Source organism: Salmo salar, chromosome ssa20 (assembly GCF_905237065.1).
Source record: "Salmo salar chromosome ssa20, Ssal_v3.1, whole genome shotgun sequence".
In the NCBI taxonomy this organism is placed as follows: domain Eukaryota; kingdom Metazoa; phylum Chordata; class Actinopteri; order Salmoniformes; family Salmonidae; genus Salmo; species Salmo salar.
Genome location: NC_059461.1, coordinates 41598112 through 41622239, shown reverse-complemented (window position 1 = coordinate 41622239; position 24128 = coordinate 41598112). Strand labels below are relative to the sequence as shown.

Below are 24128 nucleotides of genomic sequence, written 5' to 3'. Positions count from 1 at the left end.
GCAAACGTAAGAACGTTACAGCTCTTTAGGGATTTCCAGATGAAGCATTACTATCGGTACGTTGGGCCATGTGGTGGAGCTGTTAACATCATAACATTCGCCATTGTAGAAGACAGCCCTACATTCTGGGATGTCAAATCAAGATTGGGCGTCCTAGCAGAAATCTGCTGATTGGATTATGGCTAACAAAATAAAAGTAATTTCCATCTCCCCACGTCTCTCTGTAGCATCAATACTATCTATCAGTCCCTGATGTGTGTGTGTGTGTGTGTGTGTGTGTGTGTGTGTGTGTGTGTGTGTGTGTGTGTGTGTGTGTGTGTGTGTGTGTGTGTGTGTGTGTGTGTGTGTGTGTGTGTGTGTGTGTGTTTCCATCTCTCTTTCAGTGTGTCTTTGTCTATACAATACAGTGAGGGAAAAAAGTATTTGATCCCCTGCTGATTTTGTACGTTTGCCCACTGACAAAGAAATGATCAGTCTATAATTTTAATGGTAGGTTTATTTGAACAGTGAGAGACAGAATAACAACAAAAAAAATCCAGAAAAACGCATGTCAAAAATGTTATAAATTGATTTGCATTTTAATGAGGGAAATAAATATTTGACCCCTCTGAAAAACATGACTTAGTACTTGGTAGCAAAACCCTTGTTTGCAATCACAGAGGTCAGACGTTTCTTGTAGTTGGCCACCAGGTTTGCACACATCTCAGGAGGGATTTTGTCCCACTCCTCTTTGCAGATCTTCTGCAAGTCATTAAGGTTTCGAGGCTGACGTTTGGCAACTTGAACCTTCAGCTCCCTCCACAGATTTTCTATGGGATTCAGGTCTGGAGACTGGCTAGGCCACTCCAGAACCTTAATGTGCTTCTTCTTGAGCCACTCCTTTGTTGCCTTGGCCATGTGTTTTGGGTCATTGTCATGCTGGAATACCCATCCATGACCCATTTTCAATGCCCTGGCTGAGGGAAGGAGGTTCTCACCCAAGATTTGACGGTACATGGCCCCGTCCATCGTCCCTTTGATGCGGTGAAGTTGTCCTGTCCCCTTAGCAGAAAAACACCCCCAAAGCATAATGTTTCCACCTCCATGTTTGACGGTGGGGATGGTGTTCTTGGGGTCATAGGCAGCATTCCTCCTCCTCCAAACACGGCGAGTTGAGTTGATGCCAAAGAGCTCCATTTTGGTCTCATCTGACCACAACACTTTCACCCAGTTGTCCTCTGAATCATTCAGATGTTCATTGGCAAACTTCAGACGGGCCTGTAAATGTGCTTTCTTGAGGTTGGGGGACCTTGCGGGCACTGCAGGATTTCAGTCCTTCACGGCGTAGTGTGTTTCCAATTGTTTTCTTGGTGACTATGGTCCCAGCTGCCTTGAGATCATTGACAAGATCCTCCCGTGTAGTTCTGGGCTGATTCCTCACCGTTCTCATGATCATTGCAACTCCACGAGGTGAGATCTTGCATGAAGCCCCAGGCCGAGGGAGATTGACAGTTATTTTGTGTTTCTTCCATTTGCGAATAATCGCACCAACTGTTGTCACCTTCTCACCAAGCTGCTTGGCGATGGTCTTGTAGCCCATTCCAGCCTTGTGTAGGTCTACAATCTTGTCCCTGACATCCTTGGAGAGCTCTTTGTTCTTGGCCATGGTGGAGAGTTTGGAATCGGATTGATTGATTGCTTCTGTGGACAGGTGTCTTTTATACAGGTAACAAACTGAGATTAGGAGCACTCCCTTTAAGAGTGTGCTCCTAATCTCAGCTCGTTACCTGTATAAAAGACCCCTGGGAGACAGACATTTTTCTGATTGAGAGAGGGTCAAATACTTATTTCCCTCATTAAAATGCAAATCCATTTATAACATTTTTGACATGTGTTTTTCTGGATTTTTGTTGTTGTTATTCTGTCTCTCACTGTTCAAATAAATCTACCATTAAAACTATAGACTGATAATTTCTTTGTCAGTGGGCAAACGTACAAAATTAGCAGGGGATCAAATACGTTTTTCCCTCACTGTACATTTACCAGGTAAAAAGATTGGGTGTATTGTTTAGAATACTGAAACAAGCCCAGTGGCTTCCAACCGCCAAGGCCAAGCGATTCTGTTTGTGATCTTTCAACCTTTTCCAATGCTATAAACCTGCATCATTCTGTGAGCTGGAGAGGAGCGTGTCAGCTCTAGGACTACAGTGAGCTGGAGAGGAGCGTGTCAGCTCTAGGACTACAGTGAGCTGGAATGGAGCGTGTCAGCTCTAGGACTACAGTGAGCTGGAGAGGAGCGTGTCAGCTCTAGGACTACAGTGAGCTGGAGAGGAGCGTGTCAGCTCTAGGACTACAGTGAGCTGGAGAGGAGCGTGTCAGCTCTAGGACTACAGTGAGTCAGTAGGACTGTATAGTCACCAGAGGAAAGAGTTTCACATAAAGCCTGACATTATGACTCATATTTAGTTTAGTTATAATATAACCCAGGCGTCTAAATAGCCCCAGTTGGACTCCAAAATACCTGGATTATACAGAGTTGTTTTGAAGAGTCACTTCAATCTTTCTGTGTGGAAGAGATTCACATGAGGGCTGTGTTGTGAGGAGTTTGATTTGTATAGCAAAGCCAGTAAATTTAATCTAGACAACAAAGATATGGAGGACACCTTGGCAAACGGAAAATACGTAACAGAAACACACACGCACACGCACACACACACACACACACACACACACACACACACACACACACACACACACACACACACACACACACACACCTTTTCAGTGATGATCCGATCCACACACTGTTTTCCTGTCAGTGGCAGGTTGCATGTGTCCAGAATCTTGAATTTTCCTCCCTGACAAAGAACAAAGGAAAGAGAGAGAGAGAGAGAGAGAGAGCAAAGGTCATGTTAAAGGTCATACGCAACGACCCAGTTGAACTGGTATGGTGGAGAAATTACAAGAGATTGTTATAATGCCATTATTGCATCAAATGGTTGTTTTATGCAACAGAATAAGGGGTTGTTAGAACGCTCATCTGTGTGTGTTCTACTGAGGATGGGCCTCTGGAAGATGTATGATGTCTGTGGGTGATACCGCATTCCAGAGCATGAGTTAATGTTTCTGTTCTATAAGGTACCTCTGTCCTAGGGGTGTGTGATTCACACCCACAAATACTCCAATTACAGATCATAGGACTGGACAGTCACAGCCACAAATACTCCCATTACAGGTCATAGGACTGGACAGCCACAATACTCCCATTACAGATCATAGGCCTAGACAGCCACAAATACTCCCATTACAGATCATAAGACTGGATAGCCACAGCCACAAATACTCCCATTACAGGTCATAGGACTGGACAGCCACAATACTCCCATTACAGATCATAGGCCTAGACAGCCACAGATACTCCCATTACAGATCATAGGCCTAGACAGCCACAAATACTCCCATTACAGGTCATAGGACTGGATAGCCACAGCCACAAATACTCCCATTACAGGTCATAGGACTGGACAACCACAGCCACAAATACTCCCATTACAGGTCATAAGACTGGACAGCCACAATACTCCCATTACAGATCATAGGCCTAGACAGCCACAAATACTCCCATTACAGGTCATAAGACTGGACAGCCACAATACTCCCATTACAGGTCATAGGCCTAGACAGCCACAAATACTCCCATTACAGATCATAGGACTGGATAGCCACAGCCACAAATACTCCCATTACAGGTCATAAGACTGGACAGCTACAAATATTCCCATTACAGATCATAGACCTAGACAGCCACAAATACTCTAATTATAGGTCACAGGTAGAGCTGTGACGTTTATGGATGAAGACCGTCATGAAAATAAAATAGTCAAAACCGTTTACATAGGCCTACATTGATCTTAACTTTATTTTCATGTAGATTAGGTATTCCCAAACTGGAGAATGCTTACCCCCAGGGGTACGCCAAATAAAAATGTGATACTCATTTAAAAAAAAAAAATATATATATATATATATATATATATATATATATATATATATTTAAAAAATCTTCACATTTTCAAACAGTCCATTTAGTAAGGCCCGTGTCCATAGAGACACATACCAGCTCTACTGGTAGTACTGCTACTACCAGCAGTACTACACCTGCACCTGTCGACAACACAAGTTGTTCTTCTTCAACGAGCACATCCAATGCTAGCATCAGTAATTCTACATTTGTTGATAGCCTAGCTAACATGGACATCGACAGTTGTGAATCTGATGCAGCCGAAGAGCTACTGACCCCTTACCTAGGAAAGCACCGAACAACAGACAGTGATGTTGGACCATCAGACAGGTGCAAATATGATGAGAACTACATTGATTTGGGGTTCACTTATATTTGGAGTAGTGCCTTTCCTCAGCCACAGTGTGTTATTTGTGCAAAAGTACTATCTCACAACTCGATGAAACATTCACTCTTGCGCAGACATTTTGAAACAAAACATGGCAATTTGAAAAATAAGCCACGGGAGCTTTTTGAGCGAGAATTAAGACCACTTTCGAGTAGTAAGACATGTATAAAAGCAACAGATACCATTAATAAGAAGGGGCTAGAAGCGTCTTATATGGTGAGCTACCGAGTGGCTAAGACAGGCAAGCCCCATACTATTGCGGAGGACTTAATTCTTCCTGCGGATATGGCTGTGACAATTTGGTGGAGAAGGCCAAAAAAACTATACAACACTGTTTCATGACGCATCAGTGACACGGCAGGAGATGTTTTGAAACAATTACTGCTTCGCATACAAGCCAGTGAATTCTATGCGTTACAGCTAGATGAGTCAACAAACGTGGCGGGCCTGGCACAGCTCCTGGTATATGTCCGTTACGTTTATGGGGGTCAATTAAGGAAGACATCCTCTTTAAGGAATACCTGGGATAGGATTAAGTAATCCTTCTAACCCCCCCCCCCCCACCCTCCCCCCAAAAAAGATATAGATGTACTATTGTAAAGTGGTTGTTCCACTGGATATCATAAGGTGAATGCACCAATTTGTATGTCGCTCTGGATAAGAGTGTCTGCTAAATGACGTAAATCTAAATGTAAATGTCTTCTGGAAACCAGGAGAGGATATTTTTAAAGTACTGGACAGATTTGTGACATCAAATGGACTTCGGTGGTCAAGATGTGTTGGTGTCTATACTGATGGCGCAAAAGCCATGACAGGGAGACATAGTGGAGTGGTAACGTGCGTGCAAGCAGTTGCTCCCGAGGCCACTTGGGTACACTGCAGCATCCACTGAGAGGCTTTTGCTGCCAAGGGAATGCCTGACAGCTTGAAAGACGTTTTGGACACTACAGTGAAAATGGTTAACTTTGTTAAAGCAAGGCCCCTGAACTCTCGTGTATTTTCTGCACTATGCAATGATATCGGCAGCGACCATGTAAGGCTTTTACAAAATACAGAAGTTATCAAGGGGCAAATTATTGACATGTTTTTTTTTAATTGAGAGACGAGCTGAAGTTATTTTTACCGGCCACAACTTTCACTTGTCCGAATGCTTGCATGATGAGTTTCTCACACGACTGGCCTAGCTGGGTGATGTTTTTTCTCGCCTGAATGATCTGAATCTAGGATTACAGGGACTCTCCGCAACTATATCCAATGTGCGGGACAAAATTGAGGCTATGATTAAAAAGTTGGAGCTCTTTTCTGTCTGCATTAACAAGGACAACACACAGGTCTTTCCATCATTGTAGGATTTTTTGTGTGCAAACGAACTCAAGCTTACGGACAATGTCAAACGTGATATAGCGAAGCACCTGAGTGAGTTGGGTGTGCAATTACGCAGGTACTTTCCGGAAACGGATGGACACAAACAACTGCCTCCAGCCCTGCCTCCAGTCCACCTACCGATATCAGAACAAGAGAGTCTCATCGAAATTGTAACAAGCGGTTCTGTGAAAATTGAATTTAATCAGAAGCCACTGCCAGATTTCTGTATTGTGCTGCGCTCAAAGTATCCTACCTTGGAAAATCGCGCTGTTAAGACACTGATGCCCTTTGCAACCACCTACCTATGTGAGAGTGGATTCTCGGCCCTCACTAGCATGAAAACTAAACACAGGCACAGACTGTGTGTGGAGAATTATTTAAGACTGGGACTCTCTCCAATACCACCCAACATTGCAGAGTTAAGAGCATCCTTTGAAGCACAAACTTCTCATTACCTGTGGTGAGTCATTTACAATTTTCGATTAACAAATAAAAGAGAAAAATTATTGATTATTATTGTATTATTATTTTGTGCTCTGGTCCTATAAGAGCTCTTTGTCACTTCCCACGAGCCGGTTTGTGACAAAAACCCACACTCATTCTTATGTTTAATAAACATATCGTATAGTGTGTGTGGCAGGCTTACAATGATGGCAAAAAAACAACATTTGAGAGTGCGCTGACCCTGGTGCTACAGAGGGTACGCAGCTGGAGGTTGAATGTTTGAAAGGGTATGGGGACTATAAAAAGTTTGGGAACCACTGATGTACAGTTGAAGTCGGAAGTTTACATACACCTTAGCCAAATACATTTGAACTCAGTTTTTCACAATTCCTGACATTTATTCCTAGTAAAAATTCCATGTCTTAGGTCAGTTAATATCATCACTTTATTTTAAGAATGTGAAATGTCAGAATAATAGTAGAGAGAATAATTTATTTCAGCTTTTATTTTTTTCATCACATTACCAGTGGGTAATAAGTTTACATACACTCAATTAGTATTTGGTACCTTTATATTGTTGTTTAACTTGGGTCAAATGTTTCGGGTAGCCTTCCACAAGCTTCCCACTGTAGATATAGATACTTTTGTACCTGTTTCCTCCAGCATCTTCACAAGGTCTTTGCTGTTGTTCTGGGATTGATTTGCACTTTTCTCACCAAAGTACGTTCATCTCTAGGAGACAGAACACGTCTCCTTCCTGAGCGGTATGACGGCTGCATGGTCCCATGGTGTTTATACTCGCGTACTATTGTTTGTACAGATGAACGTGGTACCTTCAGGCGTTTGGAAATTGCTCCCAAGGATGAACCAGACTGATTGAGGTCTACAATTATTTTCCTGAGGTCTTGGCTGATTTCTTTTGATTTTCCCATGATGTCAAGCAAAGAGGCACCGAGTTTGAAGGTAGGCCTTGAAATACATCCACAGGTACACCTCCAATTGACTCAAAGTATGTCAATTAGCCTATCAGAAGCTTCTAAAGCCATGACATAATTTTCTGGAAATTTCCAATGCTGTTTCAAGGCACAGTCAACTTAGTGTATGTAAACTTGTGACCCAGTGGAATTGTGATACAGTGAATTGTAAGTGAAATAATCTGTCTGTAAACAATTATTGGGAAAATTACTTGTGTCATGCCCAAAGTAGATGTCCCAACCGACTTGCCAAAACTATAGTTTGTTAACTAGAAGTTTGTAGAGTGCTTGAAAAACGAGTTTTAATGACTCCAACCTAACTGTATGTAAACTTCCGACTTCAACTGTAGATAATCTTGACCTAATAGCAGTGTGTTAACTAATGATTATAGATGATTGTTTTGCGAACTTAGTCTGTTTATTAAACTTTCTACATCTCCTCCTCTTTCCAACTGTCCTTTGATGCTCCAGCAGCTAATCGGCTAGATGTGTGGTGGTGTAGTGATGCTCCAGCAGCTAATCGGCTAGATGTGTGGTGGTGTAGTGATGCTCCAGCAGCTAATCGGCTAGATGTGCGGTGGTGTAGGGATGCTCCAGCAGCTAATCGGCTAGATGTGCGGTGATGTAGTGATGCTCCAGCAGCTAATCGGCTAGATGTGTGGTGGTGTAGTGATGCTCCAGCAGCTAATCGGCTAGATGTGCGGTGGTGTAGTGATGCTCCAGCAGCTAATCGGCTAGATGTGCGGTGGTGTAGTGATGCTCCAGCAGCTAATCGGCTAGATGTGCGGAGGTGTAGTGATGCTCCAGCAGGTAATCGGCTAGATGTGCGGTGGTGTAGTGATGCTCCAGCAGCTAATCGGCTAGATGTGCGGAGGTGTAGTGATGCTCCAGCAGCTAATCGGCTAGATGTGCGGTGATGTAGTGATGCTCCAGTAGCTAATCGGCTAGATGTGTGGTGGTGTAGTGATGCTCCAGCAGCTAATCGGCTAGATGTGCGGTGGTGTAGTGATGCTCCAGCAGCTAATCGGCTAGATGTGCGGTGGTGTAGTGATGCTCCAGCAGCTAATCGGCTAGATGTGCGGAGGTGTAGTGATGCTCCAGCAGGTAATCGGCTAGATGTGCGGTGGTGTAGTGATGCTCCAGCAGCTAATCGGCTAGATGTGCGGAGGTGTAGTGATGCTCCAGCAGCTAATCGGCTAGATGTGCGGAGGTGTAGAGCGCTATAGTCTATGTTACTTCAGAAAAAAATAAATATTTGATGTGTAGACTTTATTTTATTCAACGCACGTTTTCATTACTTGCTAGTAAATAAATAAATTGGTCGTCTTAAAAAAAGGACTATTTGTTAATTATTCAACAGCAGTCGACAAGGTTCTGTCTCTGAGGCCTACAATGGGCTAATGTTTTGTCAAATGGACAATGCACCAATCCTCTCCAACCTGGCATGGTATACTTTGAAAAGGAAACTTTTCTTAATTTGTAGGCGAATCAACGCTGATCAGGCCCGGTCCAAGCTGATATGCCGCCCCAGGTGAGATTTTTTTAAAAGTGCCGCCCTCCTATTTCCACAAAGTAGAATAGTAGCCGAGGCTATACAGTGTCGGCCCTTAATGGACTCTTATGAATTCCCATGTGGTCGCCTACTGTTTGTAAAACAAGCAATTTACCATTAATCCCTGTCATTTGGTTACATACATTTCTGTTAATCCATGTGTTAATTATAATAATTTACCGTTCTCATTCTCGGAGTGGAAACGTTGTTTGCAGAATTCAAAACCTGCAACGCTTGTGAGAAAAAGTTTGGGTTTATTTCATACCATCATGTCTGGTTTCTCTGTCCTGTTAAATTTTGACGGAGTGTTCGTGCCTGAGCACGCATAGAAGTACCTGGCCTGCTTCTCGCAAATGTCAAATGTAGGAAAGTTCCTAGCTTGGCTTCTAAGTAATTTTTTCTTCACCTCACACAGTACGTCAGCAAAGTCAAATTGTAAAAATTCCTCACAGGATTTGAACAATCTATCCAACACTCTCTCACTCAATAATCAGCATCGCTGATAAATAGGTTATGGACATGTTGAGTGTATTTGTTTCTATTTTAAACAATTGTCAATTTCATTTTCATACTAGAGCACAGCTGTCCCCTTTCATACTTTCCTTGCCAATTCATTATCTTATAACCTACTTTCGGAAGGCCTAAGGAAGGCCTAGATTTTTTAATACGTTTTAAGGAAAGGAGAAATATTTACTCATGTCTGACATTCGCTGGTGGCTTTGATTGACGGGTGCTTTTACAGGGGGTGTGAATGTGTGACTTCGCTGATTCTGTCTATAGGCCGATATATCCATTCAAAGTTTCCTAAAGTAGTCTGTCTGGACACCATCTCTTTAATAACAATCAAATAATATTTAATCTTGTGAAAGGCCTATTTTCAGCAGTTTAGGCTACATTATTACTGTCATTACGGCGTCCTCTCTTTGAAGATGTCACGACGATCCACAACCAGGATATCCCGTGGTGATTCTTGTGGTGGGTTGCAACTTGCAGAATCTTTCCAAGATTGAACCCACCAGAGGGGGACTGTCATGACTGTCCACAAGAATCCAAATAGGTCAGATCAGGTTTGCAATGAATAACTTCAGAGGAGCAAGGAAAGAACTAGTTGGGATTAAAAACTCGCATTCTGTTGTAAATCAAAGGAGAAGATCCAGCTTTGTCTCAACAGAAACACGTTCAAAAGCAAGTATGAAAACAATATTTCTAACGTAGAACGTGGGAAATGGTCAGAAGCAATCTATAGAACATTTGGTTTGTTATTTTTTAAATGTCATTAATTTTATAAAGGAAATACTGTAACTTGGAAAGTATACCCACTACATGGATGACGTTTCTATACTATGGGTTGTGCATGTAATATGGAAAATTCTGCAAGTGTTTTTTTTGGAGAGGGATGTGATTTGAGAAGTTATAAGCGATAATTGTTTTCCATAACTTTGCACAGTGAGTAACCACCGCCCGGAGTGAGGTCAGGGAGCATGCCAGCCTGCCGGAACTGCCCCTTTTGAGCAAAAGGTATAAATAATGGGTTAAGAAAAAAAACACATAGAACCATAAAAAGCGTGAAGGGGCAGCTACACGTTTAACATGGTTTGAACTTTGAATCTCAACACGAGGTGGAGACGATAAACTCACCTCGCGGACAATCACGAAAACGAATTTAAGTAGGACCATTCTGTTACTCTGCTCCAACCATTGTATTACGCTACTCTCATCACCCCATTGGGGAACCATTGATATGGCTGGCTAGCCTATCTTCAAGGTAGTATCTTCAAGAGCGCATGGAATGAGAATCAACTCTGTAGTTCTGTTCAGGACTACAAGACAAGTCACCGGATACCGCACAACCACGAAGAAGGACAACAGTAGAAGAGTTGTTGGCACCATTTCGGACAATCAAAGCCTTACAAGCGTGCCACGAAAAGGCCTAACCCCCTTTCCAAGGCTGCCCCATTCATTGAAAGATGCCCGGCGAACGCAGGCATTTCACGTAAAAACATTCATGATTTCTTGCTCAAAGCGGGTGTTGGTTCATGTGCAAAGTATGTGGTTATTGTAGGTGAGAGTAGTTTCTGAATGTGGCAATGCTAAGGGTCTCTGTCCCTCTCCATCTCTTCATTAACTTCTTATGGATGGTGGCAGTATTGAGTAGCTTGGATGACAGACGTGCCCAGAGTAAACTGCCTGCTACTCACTCCCAGAAACTAAAGTATGCATATTATTAGTATATGTGGATAGAAAACACTCTGAAGTTTCTAAAACTGTTTGAATGATGTCTGTGAGTATAACAGAACTCATATGGCAGGCAAAAACCTGAGAAGAAATCCAACCAGGAAGTGACTTGTAGTTTTTCTATCTAATCCCTATTCAAACTACAGTGTCTGTGGGGTCATTTTGCACTTCCTAAGGTGTCCACTAGATGTCAACAGTGTTTAGAACCTTGTTTTATGCTTCACTGTTGCTGGGCAGAGAATAGGAGCTGACTCAAGCCTGGGACCAACGAGTTGTTTACTGTGCGAGCACTCAGGCACGCCGCTCCTTCTTTTTCCTTTGTAATGAAAACGCTATTGTCCTGTTGGAATATTATCGAAGAATTATGTTAAAAAGACCCTAAGGATTGATTGTAAACATCGTTGGACATGTTTCCACGAACGGTAATGGAAATATTTGACTTTTTGTCTCTGGTTTTACGCTCGCACGTTATGCCTTTGGATTAGTGATCTGAACGCGCGAACAAAACGGAGGTATTAGGACATAAATATGGAGTTTAAAAAAAAATAAAAAATTCTAGTGGAAGTGGGAGTCCTGGGAGTGCATTCCGACAAAGATCAGCAAAGGTAAGTGAAGATTTATAATACTAATTCTGAGTTTAGTTGACTCCAGAATTTGGCGGGTAACTGTTTAGCTTGCTTTGATGGCTGAGCTCTGTACTCAGAATATTGAAAAATGTGCTTTCGCCATAAAGCTATTTTAAAATCTGACACAGCGGTTGCATTAAGGAGAAGTGTATCTATAATTCTTTCAATAACTGTTGTAAATTTTTATCAACGTTTATAATGAGTATTTTTGTAAATTGATGTGCTCATTCACCGTAGTTTTGGAGGGAATACATTTTATGAACATCACGTGCCAATGTAAAATGGGGTTTATGGCTATAAATATGAACTTTAACGAACAAAACATACATGTATTTTGTAACATTGAGTCCTGGGAGTGTCATCTGATGAAGATCATCAAAGGTTAGTGATTAAGTTTAGCTGTATTTCTGGTTTTTGTGATGCCTCTCCTTGCTTGGAAAATGGCTGTGTGGTTTTTCTTGTTTAGGCGCTGTCCTAACATAATCTGATGTTATGCTTTCGCCGTAAAGCCTTTTTGAAATTGGATACTGTGGTTGGATTAACCTGTTAGGGCTAGGGGGCAGCATTTGCACGTCTGGATAAAAAAAATGTACCCGATTTAATCTGGTTACTAATCCTACCCAGTAACTAGAATATGCATATACTTATTATATATGGATAGAAAACACTCTAAAGTTTCTAAAACTAAAAATGCATGCATTGTCTAACATAATGTCCTAGGAGTGTCATCTGATGGAGATTGTAAAAGGTTAGTGCATCATTTTAGCTGGTTGTATGGTTTTGGTGACCCTGTCTTTGACTTGACAAAACATTACACACAACTCTTGTAAATATACTGTCCTAACATACTCTAAATTTATGCTTTCGCCGTAAAACCTTTTTGAAATCGTAAAACGTGGTTAGATTAAGGAGATGTTTATCTTTCAAATGGTGTAAAATAGTTGTATTTTTGAAAAATTTGAATTTTGACATTTATTTGGATTCAAATTTGCCGCTCTTGAAATGCACCTGCTGTTGATGGAGTGCACCACGGGTGGCACGCTAGCGTCCCACCTAGCCCATAGAGGTTAAGGAGAATCTTATCTTTAAAATGGTGTATAATACTTGTATGTTTGAGAAATGTTAATTATGAGATTTTTGTTGTTTTGAATTTGCCGCCCTGCACTTTCACTGGCTGTCGTCATATCGATCCCGCTAACGGGATCAAGCCATAACAGGTTAACCTGTTGGGTCTAGGGGGCAGCATTTGCACGTCTGGATAAAAAAAATGTACCCGATTTAATCTGGTTACTAATCCTACCCAGTAACTAGAATATGCATATACTTATTATATATGGATAGAAAACACTCTAAAGTTTCCAAAACTGTTTGAATGGTGTCTGTGAGTATAACAGAACTCATTTGGCAGGCAAAACCCTGAGACATTTTCTGACAGGAAGTGGATACCTGATGTGTTGTATTGACTTTAAACCTATCCCATTGAAAAACACAGGGGTTTAGGAATATTTTGGCACTTCCTATTGCTTCCACTAGATGTCACCAGCCTTTACAAAGTGTTTTGAGTCTTCTGGAGGGAGATCTGACCGAACAAGAGCCATGGAACGGTGATGTCCCATTAGACACCTGGCGCGCTACTTCATGTTGGGTACCCTCGTTCCAATACGTTATAAAAGACTATGCATTCGTCCACCTTGAATATTATTCATGTTCTGGTTAAAAAAGGCCCTAATGATTTATGCTATACAACGTTTGACATGTTTGAACGAACGGAAATATATTTTTTCCCCTCGTTCATGACGAGAAGTCCGGCTGGCTTACATCATGTGCTAACGAGACGGAGATTTTTGGACATAAATGATGAGCTTTTTTGAACAAAACTACATTCGTTATGGACCTGTGATACCTGGAAGTGACATCTGATGAAGAGAATCAAAGGTAATGGATTATTTACATAGTATTTTCGATTTTAGATCTCCCCAACATGACGTCTAGTCTGTATCGCAACGCGTATTTTTCTGGGCACAGTGCTCAGATTATTGCAAAGTGTGATTTCCCAGTAAGGTTATTTTTAAATCTGGCAAGTTGATTGCGTTCAAAAGATGTAAATCTATAATTCTTTAAATGACAATATAATATTTTACCAATGTTTTCTAATTTTAATTATTTAATTTGTGACGCTGACTTGACTGCCGGTTATTGGAGGGAAACGATTTCCTCAACATCAATGCCATAGTAAAACGCTGTTTTTGGATATAAATATCAACTTGATAGAACTAAAAATGCATGCATTGTCTAACATAATGTCCTAGGAGTGTCATCTGATGGAGATTGTAAAAGGTTAGTGTATCATTTTAGCTGGTTTTATGGTTTTGGTGACCCTGTCTTTGACTTGACAAAACATTACACACAACTCTTGTAAATGTACTGTCCTAACATACTCTAAATTTATGCTTTCGCCGTAAAACCTTTTTGAAATCGTAAAACGTGGTTAGATTAAGGAGATGTTTATCTTTCAAATGGTGTAACATAGTTGTATTTTTGAAAAATTTGAATTTTGACATTTATTTGGATTCAAATTTGCCGCTCTTGAAATGCACCTGCTGTTGATGGAGTGCACCACGGGTGGCACGCTAGCGTCCCACCTAGCCCCAAGAGGTTAACAAGCATCCATGTTGTTGTCATTCCGCTAGGGACCTGTTTTCAGAGTATTACTTCTCCAGTCAATAACCAGTGTGTGTGTTTATCCTGTGTTCCCATTTAATTAGCTGGTAAATAAATAATTAAACCAGTTTGTGTAGTACTGGATAATAAGTAAGGCTAGGGTTTTTGCAGATGCAAGGAGGTTACGACTATTCAGAATGGTGATATGACACGAGATTATGATTAATAAGTTGACTGTTTATAGATGTGATAGGTAAAGACGTTTTAGAGTTTAATTCGGGAAATGGTAACTCTTTAAATACCCACTCTCGCAGTACCCCAGATCCTAATGAATTCATTGTTACATGCTTAATTGAATCATGTAACAATTAAACATATTTAGTTAACTAGATAAATAACAGTCTTCTGATTAATGTTAAAGTCAAGTCCCAACAAATTACATATATGTGCCAATGCCACTGCCATCAAATGACCGTAGCCGCATGGTTTGTGACATTATGCAAATATTTTGGGAAAAGTGAGAGAAAACCCATCGGACTTCGTTTGAATGGTTTTGTGCATCAAAATAGGATCTGTATTATATTTTTTGATACACAGATAAGCCAAAAGACAAGGAAAAGGTAGGCATATATCTTTATTTTGACTCTGTTCATGTTGGGTAAATACGAAAATGCGACAGATCCTCTACAACCTGGCATTTCTTAATTTGTAAAATCATATTTATAAGTAATAACCTAAATAATAATCAGTGGTTAACTTCTCTAGGGCCAGTGGGACGATTTCGTCCCACCTACGTAACAGCCAGTGCAATCCCGTGGCGCGTTATTCAAATACCTTAGAAATGCTATTACTTCAATTTCTCAAACATATTACTATTTTACACCATTTTAAAGACAAGACTCTCGTTAATCTAACCACACTGTCCGATTTCAAAAAGGCTTTACAATGAAAACAAAACATTAGATTATGTCAGCAGAGTACCCAGCCAGAAATAATCAGACACCCATTTTTCAAGCTAGCATATAATGTCACATAAACCCAAACCACAGCTAAATGCAGCACTAACCTTTGATGATCTTCATCAGATGACAATCTTAGGACATTATGTTATACAATACATGCATGTTTTGTTCAATCAAGTTCATATTTATATCAAAAACCAGCTTTTGACATTAGCATGTGACGTTCAGAACTAGCATACCCCCCGCAAACTTCCGGTGAATTTACTAAATTACTCACGATAAACGTTCACAAAAAACATAATTATTTTAAGAATTATAGATACAGAACTCCTCTATGCACTCGCTATGTCCGATTTTAAAATAGCTTTTCGGTGAAAGCACATTTTGCAATATTCTAAGTAGATAGCCCGACACCCACCAAGTTTAGCCCTCACCAAAGTCAGATTTACTATAAGAAAAATGTTATTACCTTTGCTGTTCTTCGTCAGAATGCACTCCCAGGACTTCTACTTCAATAACAAATGTTGGTTTGGTTCAAAATAATCCATAGTTATATCCAAATAGCGGCGTTTTGTTCGTGCGTTCAAGACACTATCCGAAAGGGTAAAGAAGGGTGACGCGCCCGATGCGTTTCGTGACAAAAAAATTCTAAATATTCCATTACCGTACTTCGAAGCATGTCAACCGCTGTTTAAAATACATTTTTATGCCATTTTTCTCGTAAAAAAGCGATAATATTCCGACCGGCAATCTGTGTTTTAGTACAAAGAGAGAGAAAATTAAAACATGGGGTCGCCTTGTGCACGCGCCTCAGTCTCATAGTACTCTGACCGACCACTATCCAAACGCGCTAATGTTTTTCAGCCAGGGGCTGCCTCGACATCATTCAGCTTTTTCCCGGGTTCTGAGAGCCTATGGGAGCCGTAGGAAGTGTCACGTTACAGCAAAGGTCCTAAGTTTTCAATAAAAAGAGTCAAGAAGCTCAAGGAATGGTCAGAGAGGGCACTTCCTGTACAGAATCTTCTCAGGTTTTTGCCTGCCATATGAGTTCTGTTATACTCACAGACACCATTCAAACAGTTTTAGAAACTTTAGGGTGTTTTCTATCCAAAGCCAATAATTATATGCATATTCTAGTTTCTGGGCAGTAGTAATAACCAGATTAAATCGGGTACGTTTTTTATCCGGCCGTGTAAATACTGCCCCCTAGCCCTAACAGGTTAAGTAAAAATACTTTAAAGTACTACTTAAGTCCTTTTTGGGGTATCTGCCCTTCAGTTAATTATTTATAACTTTTACTTCACTACATTCCTAAAGAAAATAATGTACATTTTACTCCAAACATTTTCTCTGACACACAAAGGTAGTTGTTACATTTTGAATGCTTATCAAGACAGGAAAATGGCCAAAATCACACACTCATCAAGAGAACATACAAGTTCTATTTTAGAAATTACATTTACTTTTGATACTTAAATATATTTAAAACCAAATACTTTTTGACTTACTCAAGTAGTATTTTACTGGGTGACTTTTACTTGAAAGTATCTATACTTTTACTCAAGTATGACAATTGGGTACTTTTTGCACAACTGAAAATATTAATGAAATGCCATGATAATAACGAAGTGAAATGGCTTGTTTCAAATAGTTTTTATTAAAAAGCATATCCATGTAAACATATGTACAAACAGAATTGTGACCTCCCTTTTTTGACCTCCCCCTGAACGCTTATGCCGGTGACCTTTTACATTGGCCTGGACAGCCAGCAACTTCCACAAATACTTATATTACCGGTCATAGGCCTGGGAAGCCATGGCAACAAACACTTCAATTACAGAGGCTTTTTCATGGAATTGCATTTTACTGACATAATCAGGTTGGTGTACTGCTCCAGTACGTATTGGATGAGAGCATTAGTCCATCTGAGCACCAAGGATCCTACAGGGAGCTCTGGGACTGTCAAAGGCATAATTTAAAATCATTAATTCATCCATTAGTGGAATACAACGCTCATTAGAGGAACTGACGCATCACACTCAGAGAGGTTACAGTATATCACAAAATATATTTCTTAAAAATGGAGCCCATATATATATATATATATATGGGGGAGGCCTGCAAGCCAAAGAGCCCCATCCCAACCGTGAAGCACGGGGGTGGCAGCATCATGTTGTGGGGGTACTTTGCTGCAGGAGGGACGTGTGCACTTCACAAAATAGATGGCATCATGAGGTAGGAAAATGATGTGGATATATTGAAGCAACATCACAAGACACAACCAACTGGCTCACTTCCCCCGGGGCCTGCCCCCCAGCCTGGAGACCCTGCAGCTGCAGAAGAACCGCATCACCTACATCACCACCGGGGCCCTGCGCCAGTTGGGCAACCTCACCCGCTTAGACCTGGAGGACAACCGCATCCGTACCATCCAGCCAGGGGCTCTGCTGGGCCTGGGGAGGCTGCAGGTTCTGACTCTGAAAGGGAACCGACTAACCAGCCTGCCTCTGAACCTGCCAGCCTCCCTCACCCACTTAGACCTGTCAGCTAACTGCATCTCTGCCCTGGACCTCCCCTCGCTGAATGCACTGGTCAACTTGCAGGTCCTGAAGATCAACAGCAACTGCCTGCGCTCAGTGCCAGAGAGCGCCTTTGACGGGCTGCCAAGTCTCCGTTCTGTGGAGCTGGCCAACAACCTGTGGGTGTGTGAGTGTGACATCCTGTACCTGTACCGGTGGCTACTGAGTGGAAGGCTGAAGATGGCCACTGACCTGGTGTGTGCCGAACCAACACACCTTGCACATCACATGCTCCTAACCCTATCTGTCATGGCTATCTGTCCACGGGTCCTAAAGCCTAATGAGAAAGTCTCTCACCTTAGGTTCACCACCAAGCTGGGTACCTTCACAGTGAAAACCCTTGTGCCTGGTTTTCTATACTCACCCATCAAAACCAGGGATTTTGGAAGCATCTCTGGTTCATCAAAGCAAGTGTTGAAGGGAACATTTCACAATGCAGAGAGCCCCACTCAAGCACCTTATCACCAACATACTGCTCTGTCTGGGCTTCTTTCTGACCACTACACTTTACAGGATCTAAGCTATGAAGACTGCTTGTCTCTGAATTCAACACCATCTGTAGCCCCACCCAAGGAGGCTTCCACCACTTCTTTACCAATTGAGAAGCCCAGATGTTTAGACAATTCTACAGGCCGATACCCTCCTGGTAATTCCAAAAATTCACCCAACTTATTGTGGGAAGCTTATGGAAGGCTACCCAAAACATTTAACCCAAGTTAAACAATTTAAAGGCAATGCTACCAAATACTAACTGAGTGTATGTAAACTTCTGACCCACTGGGAATGTGATGAAAAAAAAAAGCTGAAATAAATCATTCTCTCTACTATTATTCTGACATTTCACATTCTTAAAATAAATTGGTGATCCTAACTGACCTAAAATGGGGAATATTTACTAGGATTAAATGTCAGGAATTGTGAAACTGAGTTTAAATGTATTTGGCAAAGGTGTATGTAAACTTTCGACTTCAACTGTATATGATGTCCTAAATATCGCTGATCTGGAGTCACTCATATACACAACACTGGAAGAGGATGGCCTTGGGATTGCTTTGGATGCACGCACGTCCACACAGTCACACACTTACCTTGGCGGAGTGCTCCATGGTGACGACCACCTTGGTTCCAGCGCTGGCCACCAGATCCATGGCTCCACCCATCCCCTTCACCATCTTACCCTGAAGGGCAAACAAAGCAATACAGTAAACAATAGAGCCCAGGGGTACTCAAAGTAACACATCTTCCACACACGCCAACAGCAACAGCCAAAAGAGTAAGCAAAGTTACGTATTTTCCACACATGCCACCAGTAACAGCAGATACAGAATGTAAAGTAACAGCTTCCACACATGCCACCAGTAACAACCGACACAGAACGTTAAATAACACGTTTTCCACACATGCCACCAGTAACAGCCGAAGCAGAACGTAAAGTAATGCATCTTCCTCACATGCCACCAGTAACAACCGATACAGAACGTAAAGTAACATCTTACACACATGCCACCAGTAACAGCCGATACAGAACGTAAAGTAACGTATCTTCCACACATGACACCAGTAACAACTGATACAGAACGTAAAGTAACGTATCTTCCACACATGACACCAGTAACAGCTGATACAGAACATAAAGTAACGTATCTTCCACACATGACACCAGTAACAGCTGATACAGAACATAAAGTAACGTATCTTCCACACATGCCACCACTAACAGCCGATACAGAACGTAAAGTAACACATCTTCCACACATGCCACCAGTAACAACCGAAACAGAACATAAAGTAACGCATCTTCCACACGTCACTAGTAACAACCGAAACAGAACATAAAGTAACGCATCTTCCACACATGTCACTAGTAACAACCGAAACAGAGTATTTTGCCAGTTGTTTGGTTTTCTCTTACGTAGGCCTGAGCATTGCTCTCTTTCCAATCCAGAGGCTAAACCAAACTGGCACTGTATACAGTAATCCACTGTAGAGAGATGCATATTAACAGTCTGCCCAGTGGGGAATACAACTGAATAAACACTGTATTACATCAGAGTCCAGCCCCAGCCAGCTTACTTCTTGTTAATGGACACAGTGAAAACACACACACACACACACACACACACACACACACACACACACACACACACACACACACACACACACACACACACACACACACACACACACACACACACACACACACACACACACACACACACACACACACACACACACACACACACACACACACAGATCCCTGGCACAGTATTGAGGTCTGCATTCAATACAGACTAGAGAAAACATTTGTTTCCAAAACCAGTGAAGAAAAATCTAATTAGAACATCAAAATTGGATTGCCAAGTGGGAGAAAAATTATACGCAGGTCTCTCATTTCTCTGTGTCCAATGAGCTTTCCTGGCATGCACATTGCCCAGGGGGTGAGATGACTGAAAAACCCATTTAAAAGCTGCTTCGCTCATCAATCACAACTGCCTGCACGGCACTCTGTTGAATATCCAGGGGATATATGGTTGGTATGTGTGTATACAGTCTGTCAGTATTCCTTACAGTATATGAATACAGTATGCATTAGAGGTTGGGTGAGGTAGAGAGTGAGAGAGGATGGGAGGGAGGGAATGAATTTCACCCAATAAAGTTGTCCGCGCTCTAGATCTCTTCATTCCTTGTCACACTGAATAGATGAAAGCAACACATAGGAAAATACAGTAGGTTGAGCAAACTTTCTTTAGCAGGTGTGTTGTACTCAGTATTTCACAATTCCTGACATTTAATCCTAGTAGAAATTCCCTGTCTTAGGTCAATTAGGATCACCACTTTATTTTAAGAATGTGAAATGTCAGAATAATAACAGAGAATTTTTTTTATTTCAGCTTTTATTTCTTTCATCACATTCCCAGTGTGTCAGAAGTTTACATACACTCCATTAGTATTTGGTAGCACTGCCAACAAATTGTTTAACTTGGGTCAAACGTTTCGGGTAGCCTTCCACAAGCTTCCCATAATAAGTTGGGTGAATTTTAGCCCATTCCTCCTGACAGAGCTGGTGTAACTGAGTCAGGTTTGTAGGCCTCATTGCTCGCACACGCTTTTTCAGTTCTGCTTACAAATTTTCTATAGGTTTGAGGTCAGGGCTTTGTGATGGCCACTCCAATACCTTGACTTTGTTGTCCTTAAGCCATTTTGCCACAACTTTGGAAGTATGCTTGGAGTCATTGTCCATTTGGAAGACCCATTTGCGACCAAGCTTTAACTTCCTGACTGATGTCTTGTGATGTTGCTTCAATATATCCAAATAATTTTCCTACCTCATGAAGCCATCTATTTTGTAAAGTGCACACTTCCCTCCTGCAGCAAAGCACCCCCACAACATGATGCTGCCACCCCTGTGCTTCACGGTTGGGATGGTGTTCTTCGGCCTGCAAGACTTCCCCTTTTTCCTCCAAACATAACGATGGTCATTATGGCAAAACAGTTCTATTATTGTTTCATCAGACCAGAGGACATTTCTCCAAAAAGTACGATCTTCGTCCCCATGTGCAGTTGCAAACCGTAGTCTGGCTTTTTTATGGAGGTTTTGGAGCACAGGCTTCTTCCTTGCTGAACGGCCTTTCAGGTTATGTCGATATAGGACTCGTTGTACTGTCGATATAGATACTTTTGTACCTGTTTCCTCCAGCATCTTCACAAGATCCTTTGCTGTTGTTCTGGGATTGATTTGCACTTTTCGCACCAAAGTACGTTCATCTCTAGGAGACAGAACGCGTCTCCTTGCTGAGCGGTATGACGGCTGCGTGGTCCCATGGTGTTTATACTTGCGTACTATTTTTTGTACAGATGAACGTGGTACCTTCAGGCGTTTGGAAATTGTTCCCAAGGAGGAACCAGACATGTGGAGGTTGACAACAAAAAAATCTGAGGCCTTGGCTGATTTCCCCATGATGTCAAGCAGAGGCACTGAGTTTGAAGGAAGGCCTTGAAATACAGCCACAGGTACACCTCCAATTGACTCAAATGATGTCAAATTGCCTATCAGAAGCTTCTAAAGCCATGACATCATTTCCTGGAATTTTCCAAGCTGTTTAAAGGCACAGTCAACTTAGTGTATGTAAACTTCTGACTCACTGGAATTGTGATACAGTGAATTATAAGTGAAATAATCTGTCTGTAAACAATTGATGGAAAAATTACTTGTGTCATGCACAAAGTAGATGTCCTAACTGACTTTCCAAAACTATAGTTTGTTAACAAGAAATTTGTAGAGTGGTTGAAAAAAGAGTTTTAATGACTCCAACCTAAGTGTATGTAAACTTCCGACTTCAACTGTAAATGGACACTAAATCTCAGGAGGGCAAAAGGATACAAGTAATCACACACAAAAAAAATTGAATTGTCAGTTGTGTGAGGTTGACACTGGGAAGTCACTCTGTGAAAGGACACTGTGCCCTTTTTCCTATCATCAACAATTATTAACTCTTGCCCTAAACGAGCCTAGATCGTGCATGTGTGTGAGAGCGCGCATGCAGGGAACCCCATTTATCTTTTTTTTTGTTATAATTAGGAACTCAGTCATGGTCTAAAACAAAATTTTGGCTTCCAGTGGGCGTTTACTGTGAACACTGAGTCTGTACCTGCTTTAAGTTACAGTTTTAACAGTGGCCAAGTAGGCTACTGTGGCTATTTGATCATAATGTAGGCCTACTAGTGGCCTACCATCAAAAACAATGGAGAAAATGCATCCTATAACATTAACATGGAAATAGCTGTTCTATCATTCAGCCTTCAGTAGCAGCCAATGTGTAGAGTTCAATGTAGACCTATATTCCATGAGTCTTTAAAAATAAAAAAACACGCAGGGCTTGACATTAACATGTTATTCCACTTGTCGTTTGATGCAAGACACCACTTTACAAAATAAAATGCTTTATTATTCCCATACCATTATTACAGAGAATCAGACCACTTATGTTACCCTCTGCCTATTGGCTACTTAGCTTATTCAAGCCTGTCTCAAAATACAACACTGCCCCTTTACTGCCCCTTTACCTGACTGGTTTTCACTCCCCTATTGCTGACTACAAATGATCTATAACTGGGTTAATAGCTCACTAACTAGTTAAGGATATTGTCACGTCCTGACCATGGTAAGCTGTTATTTTCTATGGTAGAGTAGGTCAGGGCGTGACAGGTTTAGTTTTAGTCTAGTTTAGTTTTTTTCTATGTTGTTATGTTCTAGTTTTCTATTTCTATGTTGGGTTGTTCTAGTTTTTGCATTTCTATGTTGGGCTTTGTTTGAGATTATCTCCAATTAGAGGCAGCTGGTCATCGTTGTCTCTAATTGTAGGTCATATTTAAGTTGGTGTTTGTCCCACCTGGGTTTGTGGTAGATTAATTTTGAGTAGTGTATGTTTCACCTCTGCGTCACGGTTTGTTGTTTTGTCATTCAGTTTATTTATGTATTGCATAGTTTCACAGTATAAATAAAATGTGGAGCGACACACACGCTGCACTTTGGTCCGCTCATTCCTACATGTGGCTACATGCAGCTCTCGCTTTGATCTCAAAACAAGCGCATCTCCTCACGACCGCTCATGCTGTAAACACAGTTCAAAGTAAATGGCACAGAGCCATATATGGTAATGCGTACTGCGTGTCAATGCAATAGAATCCTACTCCTATGCGTTCTGCCTACAACAAAATCTCTTGCGTAGCTTGTTTTGTTTCGGTATGTTTCAATAATATTGCGTTGATTCGAGCACAATTTCCAGTAAAGGGAAGCGTTGATAGTGTTAACAGTGAAAACTCTAGAACAGTGGTCACCAACCTTTTCTGAGTCAAGATCACCGAGTCAAAATGCGAGCCGAGATCTACCACTCAGATATTTTTTTAACATGACTTAAAAAACGTAAGTCTATGCAACATTAACCAATTAAAAACAGTTCTGTAGCAATGAGGTTTGTGCAGTAAACTATCGGCCCAATACATTATCACTGCATATTGGCTTTGCTTGAATTTCCCTGCCATTGAATGCATTGTTGTTCAGGCCATTTAAAAAAAATGTATATTTAAATATCACACTGGTAATAGATCCGTTGTTGTATTACTTGTGAAGCACAGCTGAGTGTGCATACATTTGAATCATTTTACTTTACTGGGCTGATGAAGCCTGCATCTGATGGTCAGTCTCAGCGGAGGGAGAGAGCAGCAGACTGAGGGTCCACCTCTCAACATCCCTCCGCTCTCCCTTTCCTCCACTAACACTGACCAAACCAAAAAGGACACCGTCTTCTAGATGGTGAAACTCGAATAGCACCGCATTATTTC

The 24128-nt window shown here is 41.4% G+C and overlaps 1 protein-coding gene across 1 annotated transcript in view; it reads right to left on the bottom strand.

Annotated features, from left to right (window-relative positions):
* The window catches only part of LOC106580620 (succinyl-CoA:3-ketoacid coenzyme A transferase 1, mitochondrial), a 188605-nt gene that overhangs the window by 19883 nt on the left and 144594 nt on the right, over positions 1-24128 (bottom strand). Inside the window, exons 14-15 of the mRNA XM_014161871.2 lie at positions 18875-18964; positions 2757-2837 (exon numbers count right to left, since the gene is read on the bottom strand). Coding sequence (XP_014017346.1) covers positions 2757-2837; positions 18875-18964 — 171 coding nt within the window. The remainder of the gene's footprint in view (positions 1-2756; positions 2838-18874; positions 18965-24128) is intronic.